The sequence below is a fragment of the Nerophis lumbriciformis genome, linkage group LG18 (genome assembly GCF_033978685.3).
Source record: "Nerophis lumbriciformis linkage group LG18, RoL_Nlum_v2.1, whole genome shotgun sequence".
Taxonomy (NCBI): Eukaryota; Metazoa; Chordata; class Actinopteri; order Syngnathiformes; family Syngnathidae; genus Nerophis; species Nerophis lumbriciformis.
In genome coordinates this window covers 41,375,437-41,387,500 of record NC_084565.2, presented here as the reverse complement: position 1 = coordinate 41,387,500, position 12,064 = coordinate 41,375,437, and the positions used below count along the sequence as shown (strand labels likewise).

Sequence of the window (12,064 nt, the reverse complement as noted above, 5' to 3'; positions counted from 1 at the left end):
CAGGCTTCTTAGAGGTACGCTAAAGATGCCAAATGGCCCTATTTCCACTAGGCACCGGATGCTGGACTTGGCTGCAGAAGCCCAGTTTCTTGCAGCCCTCAGTCCGTAAAATGCAGGAAACTGATGTACAGTAAGGAAGGGATTCATAAGGCCCCGTTCCTGGGTGGATTTCGTGTGAATCATTTTGCAATGCAGACTGCTGAAAATGATGGAAAGCGCCACTCTACACAGCAACTGACGCCGTGGTCAAATATGGAATTGCCACAAACACTTTTATATATCCACCAGTCAGTGGCTGGTGGACGTTTCATTTGTCAGGTAAGCCGCGACGAATGGGGCCATATGAATCCCCTTCCTACTGGAACTGTGGCATGGTTTGCTCAGTTTGAACCGTGCCAGTACTGTGCCGTGGAAAAGGGGCCATAAGAGTCCCTAATTCACCGAACGATCGATTGAGGTGTGATGTTTGCGTCTCGCTGCCTTGCCACCAACAGCCCCACGTGCTGCCACCTAGTCTGAAGAAGAACGTCCTGGACTTTGGCGTTCGCAGCGCAACCGACACCAGCAGCATCATATTTGTGGTGGTGAACAGCAACCCCATAGAGGTGAGAGTCGCGCGCCTGTCCATTCGACGAATGCCGCAGCGCGCCAACCCCTGTTTGACTTCAATCGTCCTCATTAGCTGGAGATCAGGGCGTGGCACGTCACAGGCGACAATCTGTCAATGGAGCTGCTCAAGGCCGAGAAGGGGAACTTGACCTTGGCATCCCAACGCCTGCAAGAGCTGCAGAACGCGGCGCCTTCCCATTACAAAACAGTAAGAACCCCGCACGCAAAGAGTCACAGGTGTTCTTGTCACGCTTGCTGCTTTGTTTGCTAAAGATGATAAATGATACTAGAATGAATTTGAATGCTCTGCGCTAGAGATGCGCGGTTTGCGGGCACAACCGCGGAGTCCGCGGATTATCCGCGGATCGGGCGGATGAAATTTAAAAAAATTAGATTTTATCCGCGGGTCGGGTCAGGCGGTTGAAAAAAAAAAAAAATTAGATTTTAAATAGATTCAGGCGGGTGGCAGTTAAACCAATTGGGAAATATATATACATAGTTAAATGTTGTTACCCACATACGAAAATCGAGCAGGCACCTGCAGCATATGCCACAACAGAAGAAAGAAAAAAAAGAGATGGACACTTTTACGGAGCGGAGAAGGGACGCCTCGCCGGGGTCCGGGACCGAGGCCCCTTCCCCCGAGAGGGCCCCACCGGGAGCCGTAGCTGAGGCGATCCGCGAGAAGGGCCCGACGCACGTCCAGGGTCACCACCGCGCCCACTGCACCGACACCCCGCCTCGTCCGCCTTCGCCGTGGCCGGCGTCACGCGCAGCAGGTAAGCAGCTTACCTGCCCGCCACCCCCGTGGCCGGGGGCTCGTAACAGGGGTCACTCCGCGCGCTCCGCCCGCGCAGCTTACCTGCCCGCCACCCCTGTTGCCGGGGGCGCGTAACAGGGGTCACTCCGCGCGCAGTGCGCTCACGAAAGGGGTGGGGCTCACACTGGTTGATATAGACAGCAGGACGGTGGCCATGGAAGTCGGAACCCGCTAAGGAGTGTGTAACAACCCACCTGCCGAATCAACTAGCCCTGAAAATGGATGGCGCTGGAGCGTCGGGCCCATACCCGGCCGTCGCCGGCAGCGAGACCCGCTTGGAGGTGCGCTCAGCGCGGCTCCCATATGATTGCGCACTGGTGTGCGTCTGGGTCGTGACAGCGTGGCACGCGAATGTCTGTGCTGCATTGGATCAGTCTCCTTTCTTTAACAGGCAAAAGCTTTATAACCTCACTAATGCCTTGCATCGTCTATATTAGATATATAACAACGGGCAGGTGCGGGCGGATGGCGGGCGGGTGCGGTTCTGATCAAATGTTACATCGGGTGGATGGCGGATGGTTGACGACTTTCTGATGCGGTTGCGGATGAAATAATTGCCTATCCGCGCATCTCTACTCTGCGCGCAAGCTGTTGAACCGCCAGTAAGCTGAACTGAGATGCTTGAAGGTCCGGGGTGGGTGGAGTGTGTTGATGTTGGAACGGTTCCAATCAGTTGAGAAACATGGGATATGGAGTAGTGATGCGCGGTTTGCGGACACAACCGCGAAGTCCGCGGATTATCCGCGGATCGGGCGGTTGAAATAAAAAAAAATTAGATTTTATCCGCAGGTCGGGTCGGGTCAGGTCGGGCGGTTGAAATAAAAAAAAATTAGATTTTAAATAAATTCAGGCGGGTGGCAGTTAAACCAATTGGGAAATATATATACATAGTTAAATGTTGTTACCCACATACGAAAAACTAGCAGGCACCTGCAGCATATGCCACAACAGAAGAAAAAATGGAGATGGACACTTTTACGGAGCGGAGAAGGGACGCCTCGCCGGGACCGAGGCCCCTTCCCCCTTCAGCCGTAGCTGAGGCGATCCGCGAGAAGGGCCCGACGCACGTCCAGGGTCACCACCGCGCCCACCGCACCGACACCCCGCCTCGTCCGCCTCGTCCGCCTTCGCCGCGGTCGGCGTCACGCGCAGCAGGTAAGCAGCTTACCTGCCCGCCACCCCCGTGGCCGGGGGCTCGTAAAACAGGGGTCTCTCCGCGCGCTCCGCCCGCGCAGCTTACCTGCCCGCCACCCCTGTTGCCGGGGGCGCGTAACAGGGGTCACTCCGCGCGCAGTGCGCTCACGAAAGGGATGGGGCTCACCCTGGTTGATATAGACAGCAGGACGGTGGCCATGGAAGTTGGAACCCGCTAAGGAGTGTGTAACAACCCACCTGCCGAATCAACTAGCCCTGAAAATGGATGGCGCTGGAGCGTCGGGCCCATATACCCGGCCGTCGCCGGCAGCGAGACGCGCTTGGAGGTGCGCTCAGCGCGGCTCCCATATGATTGCGCACTGGTGTGCGTCTGGGTCGTGACAGCGTGGCACGCGAATGTCTGTGCTGCATTGGATCAGTCTCCTTTCTTTAACAGGCAAAAGCTTTATAACCTCACTAATGCCTTGCATCGTCTATATTAGATATATAACAACGGGCGGGTGCGGGCGGATGGCGGGCGGGTGCGGTTCTGATCAAATGTTACATCGGGTGGATGGCGGATGGTTGACGACTTTCTGATGCGGTTGCGGATGAAATAATTGCCTATCCGCGCATCTCTACTCTGCGCGCAAGCTGTTGAACCGCCAGTAAGCTGAACTGAGATGCTTGAAGGTCCGGGGTGGGTGGAGTGTGTTGATGTTGGAACGGTTCCAATCAGTTGAGAAACATGGGATATGGAGTAGTGATGCGCGGTTTGCGGACACAACCGCGGAGTCCGCGGATTATCCGCGGATCGGGCGGTTGAAATAAAAAAAAATTAGATTTTATCCGCAGGTCGGGTCGGGTCAGGTCGGGCGGTTGAAATAAAAAAAAATTAGATTTTAAATAAATTCAGGCGGGTGGCAGTTAAACCAATTCGGAAATATATATACATAGTTAAATGTTGTTACCCACATACGAAAAACTAGCAGGCACCTGCAGCATATGCCACAACAGAAGAAAAAATGGAGATGGACACTTTTACGGAGCGGAGAAGGGACGCCTCGCCGGGGTCCGGGACCGAGGCCCCTTCCCCCGAGAGGGCCCCACCGGGAGCCGTAGCTGAGGCGATCCGCGAGAAGGGCCCGACGCACGTCCAGGGTCACCACCGCGCCCACTGCACCGACACCCCGCCTCGTCCGCCTTCGCCGTGGCCGGCGTCACGCGCAGCAGGTAAGCAGCTTACCTGCCCGCCACCCCCGTGGCCGGGGGCTCGTAACAGGGGTCACTCCGCGCGCTCCGCCCGCGCAGCTTACCTGCCCGCCACCCCTGTTGCCGGGGGCGCGTAACAGGGGTCACTCCGCGCGCAGTGCGCTCACGAAAGGGATGGGGCTCACACTGGTTGATATAGACAGCAGGACGGTGGCCATGGAAGTTGGAACCCGCTAAGGAGTGTGTAACAACCCACCTGCCGAATCAACTAGCCCTGAAAATGGATGGCGCTGGAGCGTCGGGCCCATACCCGGCCGTCGCCGGCAGCGAGACGCGCTTGGAGGTGCGCTCAGCGCGGCTCCCATATGATTGCGCACTGGTGTGCGTCTGGGTCGTGACAGCGTGGCACGCGAATGTCTGTGCTGCATTGGATCAGTCTCCTTTCTTTAACAGGCAAAAGCTTTATAACCTCACTAATGCCTTGCATCGTCTATATTAGATATATAACAACGGGCGGGTGAGGGCGGGTGCGGTTCTGATCAAATGTTAGGTCGGGTGGATGGCTGACGACTTTCTGATGCGGTTGCGGATGAAATAATTGCCTATCCGCGCAGCTCTACTCTGCGCGCAAGCTGTTGAACCGCCAGTAAGCCGAACTGAGATGCTTGAAGGTCCGGGGTGGGTGGAGTGTGTTGATGTTGGAACGGTTCCAATCGGTTGAGAAATATGGGATATGGAGAGTTTTGTATATTGCCCATTAATTTATTAAATGGGAAATTTCTGGTAATTTCAGGTAATCAGGGATTTTTCAGCAATGGGGAAACACACTGGCTTAAAAACATCCATTAATCTTATACCCTGGCATTAAGGTACTAAAGACAGTTACCGTATATTACCAAATAAACGCCCTTGGGCAAATAACCGCCCATGTCCTAATAGCCGCCCGGGGTCTGACCCCATTTTGTGAATTAACCGCCTCTTCCTAATAACCGCCTATGTCCAAATAGCCGCCCATGGGCTGTTATTTGCATAATTTAGATTAAAATGCTACTGGGGTTGCATTTGCTGCTTTATTTAAAACTTGGAGTACTGTAGCCTTTATTTTATTTAAGTGACAGTATTATTGTCCTGTTTTGATGGTGGGTTTTATACTTGAGTACTTGGTACCATAATTTTATTCTTCCCGGTAGGCTGCTTTATTTAAAAAGTGTATTTATTTTTAGTATTGGTATTCTATTTGACAATTGTTGCACTACTGCCATGTAGAGGCCTTGTTGATCTCGTCTTTCGATAGCCTACCTCAGGTTGATCTCTTATTTTGTCTGTTTGTATGTTTACAATAGCTTTTACATTTAAAGTTTTTTGTACGAAAAAAAAATACTGGACAGTAGAGATGCGCGGATAGGCAATTATTTCATCCGCAACCGCATCAGAAAGTCGTCAACCATCCGCAATCCACCCGATCTAACATTTGATCAGAACCGCATCCGCCCGCACCCGCCCGTTGTTATATATCTAATATAGACGATGCAAGGCATTAGTGAGGTTATAAAGCTTTTGCCTGTTAAAGAAAGGAGACTGATCCAATGCAGCACAGACATTCGCGTGCCACGCTGTCACGACCCAGACGCACACCAGTGCGCAATCATATGGGAGCCGCGCTGAGCGCACCTCCAAGCGCGTCTCGCTGCCGGCGACGGCCGGGTATGTGCCCGACGCTCCAGCGCCATCCATTTTCAGGGCTAGTTGATTCGGCAGGTGGGTTGTTACACACTCCTTAGCGGGTTCCGACTTCCATGGCCACCGTCCTAGCTGCTGTCTATATCAACCAGGGTGAGCCCCACCCCTTTCGTGAGCGCACTGCGCGCGGAGTGACCCCTGTTACGCGCCCCCGGCAACAGGGGTGGCGGGCAGGTAAGCTGCGCGGGCGGAGCGCGCGGAGTGACCCCTGTTACGAGCCCCCGGCCACGGGGGTGGCGGGCAGGTAAGCTGCTTACCTGCTGCGCGTGACGCCGGCCGCGGCGAAGGCGGACGAGGCGGGGTGTCGGTGCGGTGGGCGCGGTGGTGACCCTGGACGTGCGTCGGGCCCTTCTCGCGGATCGCCTCAGCTACGGCTCCCGGTGGGGCCCTCTCGGGGGAAGGGGCCTCGGTCCCGGACCCCGGCGAGGCGTCCCTTCTCCGCTCCGTAAAAGTGTCCATCTCTTTTTTTTTCTTCTTTCTTCTGTTGTGGCATATGCTGCAGGTGCCTGCTCGTTTTTCGTATGTGGGTAACAACATTTAACTATGTATATATATTTCCCAATTGGTTTAACTGCCACCCGCCTGAATCTATTTAAAATCAAAAAACATTTTATTTCAACCACCCGACCCGCGGATAAAATCTAATTTTTTTAAATTTCATCCGCCCGATCCGCGGATAATCCGCGGACTCCGCGGTTGTGCCCGCAAACCGTGCATCTCTACCGGGCGGCTATTAGGACATGGGCGGTTATTTGCACAAGGGCGTTTATTTGGTAATATACTGTATTTCTTTTTAGGCTTAATGGGTCCCAAATTACAACCTGAATGCTCTCTTAGAATGGGTACCTTTCACATTTGAACCGATACAATACCAATTCTTGATACATAGGAGTCAATACTGGTACCCAACGCTACCAATTTTCTGAACTATTGTGTGTTCATGCGCTTATGGCGGTATAGCTCGGCTGGTAGAGTGGCCGTGCCAGCAACTTGAGGGTTCCAGGTTTGATCCCCGCTTCCGCCGCCCTAGTCACTGCCGTTGTGTCCTTGGGCAAGACACTTTACTGGATGAGAACCACTGCTTGAGTTGTGGCCTGGATGACCCACCTGCTCCCAGTGCCACCCACACTGGTTTAAATGTAACTTAGATATTGGGTTTCACAATGTAAAAGCGCTTTGAGTCACTAGAGAAAAGCGCTATATAAATATAATTCACTTCACTTCACTTATAATTGTTGTTTATTTTTTTTATTAACAGAGATATCATTTTTTCCAGTTAAATCTTGTTTAATTACACTTCTGAGTCTCATTTGCAAGTAAATATTTGTTTGTCCTAGTTATGTTGCCGTAGTCAGGAAGTAGTCTTTGTCAAGTTAATAAATGTGCCAGTCTTGTCTACTCTTAAGTATTCTTCTTACACACCAGCTGTTTGATTGTAATGTACATATTAGTTGCAGTTTTCATTACCATATTTGAAGGTGTTGAGATCGCCATGTAAAATTGCTAATGCTAATCAGTAGCATGTACCGTATTTTCCGCACCATAAGGCGCCCTGGGTTATAAGCCGCGCCTTCAATGAACGGCATATTTCAAAACTTTGTCCACCTATAAGCCGCCCCGTGTTGTAAGCCGCATCTAACTGCGCTAAAGGAATGTCAAAAAAACAGTCAGATAGGTCAGTCAAACTTTAATAATATATTAAAAACCAGCGTTCTAACAACTCTGTTCACTCCCAAAATGTACGCAAATGTGCAATCACAAACATACGTATATCAACATGGACAGAGCTGCGTGAAAAAAGCCACCCGGCCTCTTCGCGTAAACTTAAACTTACCTTAACCACTCGCTCATCTTTTCTTCATCCATCCCTTCGAGTTAGCTTTTATGATGACGCCGGCTGGAAAGGTCTCTTTTGGCAAGGTCTTCCTTTTGAATATCACCATGGGTGGAAGTTTCTGGCCATTAGCATGGCAAGCTAGAACCACAGTGAAGGATGACTTCTCATTCCCTGTGGTGCGAATATTCACCGTACATGCTCCCGTTGTATCCACAGTGCGGTTCACAGGAATATCAGTTGCTGTGAAATAGTAATCCGTGTGCGGATGGAGAGATTGCGTCTTTTCATGAACCGGATCCCTGTCGCTTAGTAGGAGCCATTTTGTGGTCTTTACAGATGTAAACACACAAAGGAAATGAAACGTACGGTGATATCCGCGCGCTTTTTCTTCTTCTACGCGGGCGGGTGGTTGCTTACAGTAGAAGAAGAAGCGCTTCCTGTTCTATGGGGGCGGGTGCTTACCTTGGCGGTTGCTTGCGTAGAAGAAGAAGCGCTTCCTGTTCTACCGGGAAAAAAGATGGCGGCTGTTTACCGAAGTTGCGAGACCGAAACTTTATGAAAATGAATCTTAATATTAATCCATATATAAAGCGCACCGGGTTATAAGGCGCACTGTCAGCTTTTGAGAAAATGTGTGGTTTTTAGGTGCGCCTTATAGTGCGGAAAATACGGTATATGGAATATCCAATGTAAGTTAGCATCAAGTTAACGCATTTCGAAAAGTGACTTATTTTTGAGCCGCACGGGGGGGCCTTTTTGGTTGTTACCATGTAGGCCACAGTCAGGAGTTTGTGGAGATCTCGGTTCAAATCTCCGTTTGGAGTTTGCATGGTCTCCCCGTGCATAGGTTTTCTCCGGGTACTCGCTTGTTAGGTTAATTGAAGACTGTAAATTGTCAAGGGGTATGAATGTGACTGATGGTCTGTACCAAGCTGGCGACCAGTTAAGGGTGTACCCTGAAGTCTCGCCCGAAGTCAGCTGGGGTAGGCTCCAGTGTACCCATGACCCTAATTGGGATAAGCGCCATAGAAAATGGATGGATGGACACCTTGAGAAAATAATTGAAAATGACCACATTCAGTCATGTGATTTTTCTGTCTATAGTTGGAAATCCGTCATTTTTATCTCTGTTAAAATATAAAAAAATATTTTCCGTCTTTCTTCGTTTTTTTCCGACCTACAATGTGTGTTAAAATATTGATTCATCTCTTTGCCATATCTTCCAACAACTACCTGCCCTGGACCTGGCTTACTTTCAGTCTTGTTCATTAAGGTCAAATCACGGGCCTGCTCATTACCAAGAAGCAGTCTGTTTGCCCGCCAAGTGCGTCTGTCTGTGACCTGTGTTGCGTTTTGGACCAGTTCCTCCCAGGGAATTCAAGTCACAAGTCGCTCCCAAGCTTTTTACGACACTTAAAGCTGAGTTGAAAAACCACCAGAGACAGAATAGGTATTTTGTTGTATATTTTCAAAGCTTTGCAAATATACTTTTTGAGACCAGTCCAGCATAGAACATTCTATCGCCCCGCCAAAATGGTCTGTCCCCCGAAACACCCTCTCCCCCCTTAAGTCCCTGGCAGTCCTCTGTCTCTAGCCAAAACAAATTCTAGTCAAAACACATTCCAAAGAACTCAAGGTTAACACACACAGTTTACTTGCAGAGAAAGAGAATAAATGGAAAACACGAGCTGTTTTCAAATATGACTATGATAGAAAATAAGTAACACTAAAATTCGGATATATGTAAATATCTGGCTCCGACACCTGACACAAGGTCAATTACAAAGGTATCGAAATATGGTACCTTGGATTGTGCAAGAATCTGTATTCGGTAGTATGAACAGAATTTGGGGTCAGCAACACAAAATGTTGAAAGAGCCATATTGGGGCAAAAATACAAAACAAATCTGTCTGGAGCCGCAAAAATGAAAAGCCTTAAATAAGTGTTATAATGAATGATGTAAAGGTCTATATTAGTTATATTGCAAAATCTTATTCTACACATTTTTACAGTATTGGAAAACATTAATAAAACCGAGGGTGAAATAACTCCTGGAAATGACTTTCTTAGGATGACCAAAGGTATAGAAGTTTGTTTCCAAGTTTAAGAAAACGGCATTCTTCTAATGGATTTGTTACAATCTTTGCAAGCTGGGTAACTTTGGCTGTGGTCTGGAACAACATGGCACACAAACAACTATCAGAAATGCAGCCAATATTACATACAGATAATGTGTCGTGAGACATCCAAATATAAATTTAATACAAAGGGGAAATAAGTAAAGGAAATTAAATGAGCTTAAATATATCTACAAACGAGGCATAATGATGCAATGTGTAAAAAAAAATTTAACCAGGTAAAATCCCATTGAGATCAAATATCTCTTTTCCAAGGGAGACCTGGCCAAGAGGGCAGGGTGTCCTAAACACCTCCCGAGGGAGGCGATCGGGTGGCATCCTGACCAGATGCCCGAACCACCTCATCTGGCTCCTCTCGATGTGGAGGAGCAGCGGCTTTACTTTGAGCTCCCCCCGGATGACAGAGCTTCTCACCCTATCTCTAAGGGAGAGCCCTGCCACCCGGCGGAGGAAACTCATTTCGGCCGCTTGTACTCGTGATCTTGTCCTTTCGGTCATAACCCAAAGCTCATGACCATAGGTGAGGATGGGAACGTAGATCGACCGGTAAATTGAGAGCTTTGCCTTCCGGCTCAGCTCCTTCTTCACCACAACGGATCGATACAGCGTCCGCATTACTGAAGACGCCGCACCGATCCGCCTGTCGATCTCACGATCCACTCTTCCCTCACTCGTGAACAAGACTCCGAGGTACTTGAACTCCTCCACTTGGGGCAGGGTCTCCTCCCCAACCCGAAGATGGCATTCCACCCTTTTCCGGGCGAGAACCATGGACTCGGACTTGGAGGTGCTGATTCTCATCCCAGTCGCTTCACACTCGGCTGCGAACCGATCCAGCGAGAGCTGGAGATCCTGGCCAGATGAAGCCATCAGGACCACATCATCTGCAAAAAGCAGAGACCTAATCCTGCAGCCACCAAACCAGATCCCCTCAACGCCTTGACTGCGCCTAGAAATTCTGTCCATAAAAGTTATGAACAGAATCGGTGACAAAGGGCAGCCTTAGCGGAGTCCAACCCTCACTGGAAACGTGTCCGACTTACTGCCGGCAATGCGGACCAAGCTCTGACACTGATCATACAGGGAGCTGACCGCCAAAATCAGACAGTCCGATACCCCATACTCTCTGAGCACTCCCCACAGGACTTCCCGAGGGACACGGTCGAATGCCTTCTCCAAGTCCACAAAACACATGTAGACTGGTTGGGCAAACTCCCATGCACCCTCAAGGACCCTGCCGAGAGTATAGAGCTGGTCCACAGTTCCACGACCAGGACGAAAACCACACTGTTCCTCCTGAATCCGAGGTTCGACTATCCGGCGTAGCCTCCTCTCCAGTACACCTGAATAGACCTTACCGGGAAGGCTGAGGAGTGTGATCCCACGATAGTTAGAACACACCCTCCGGTTCCCCTTCTTAAAGAGAGGAACCACCACCCCGGTCTGCCAATCCAGAGGTACTGCCCCCGATGTCCACGCGATGCTGCAGAGTCTTGTCAACCAAGACAGCCCCACAGCATCCAGAGCCTTAAGGAACTCCGGGCGGATCTCATCCACCCCCGGGGCCTTGCCACCGAGGAGCTTTTTAACTACCTCGGCAACCTCAGCCCCAGAAATAGAAGAGCCCACCACAGATTCCCCAGGCACTGCTTCCTCATAGGAAGACGTGTTGGTGGGATTGAGGAGGTCTTCGAAGTATTCTCTCCACCGATCCACAACATCCGCAGTCGAGGTCAGCAGAACACCATCCTCACCATACACGGTGTTGATAGTGCACTGCTTCCCCTTCCTGAGGATTAAAATCAATTATAAAAATAGTTGGCGATTACTTTAGTCATCGATTCGTTGGATCTATGCTATACGCAGAGGCTACTTTTTAAAAAAAATAAAAAAAATAATAAACCTTTATTTATAAACTGCAACATTTACAAACAGCTGAGAAACAATAATCAAAATAAGTATGGTGCCGGTATGCTATTTTTTTTCAATAAAATACTGGAAAGGATATAAATGTAGTTTGTTCCTTTTATCCGATTATTAGTCGATTAATCGAAGTAACAATCGACAGATTAATCGATTATCAAATTAGTTGTTAGTTGCAGCCCTCAACCAAATATGCCTGATTAGCACTCCACACAAGTCAATAACATCAACAAAGCTCACTTAAGTCCATTAACCCACCGCATAAAAAGTTTGGTGGACAAAATGAGACAAAGGACTGGCAGCGTCGGAGAAAGTTGTGCATGTAAACAAACTGCAGTGAGTTCAAGGACCACCGAAATTTGTAGGACAGAGCGGCGCTCGGCAAATCCTCTCGTTTAATATAAACCGTGGGATTTCTAACAATTAGGAAGGTTTGTGTCATCTTTGTCCTCCTACACCAGGGGTCGGCAACCTTTACCACTCAAAGAGCCATTTTGACCAGTTTCACAAATTAAAGAAAACAATGGGAGCCACAAAAATCTTTTGTAATTTAAAATGAAATAACATTGCATACAAAGTTTTTTTTTTGCTTTGTGCTATGTTTAAACAAAGGGTCTCAGACATGCGGCCCACACCTTAATTTGAAAATT

General features: G+C 49.5%; 1 protein-coding gene across 2 annotated transcripts in view; it reads left to right on the top strand.

Annotated features, from left to right (window-relative positions):
• tmem131 (transmembrane protein 131) overlaps positions 1 to 12,064 on the top strand; it is a 180,020-nt gene that overhangs the window by 115,136 nt on the left and 52,820 nt on the right. For both annotated transcript variants that reach the window (XM_061978418.2, XM_061978417.2), the window contains exons 15-17: positions 1 to 14; positions 495 to 605; positions 683 to 817. The exon at positions 1 to 14 is cut by the window's left edge and continues 157 nt beyond it. In XM_061978418.2, coding sequence (XP_061834402.2) covers positions 1 to 14; positions 495 to 605; positions 683 to 817 — 260 coding nt within the window. The remainder of the gene's footprint in view (positions 15 to 494; positions 606 to 682; positions 818 to 12,064) is intronic.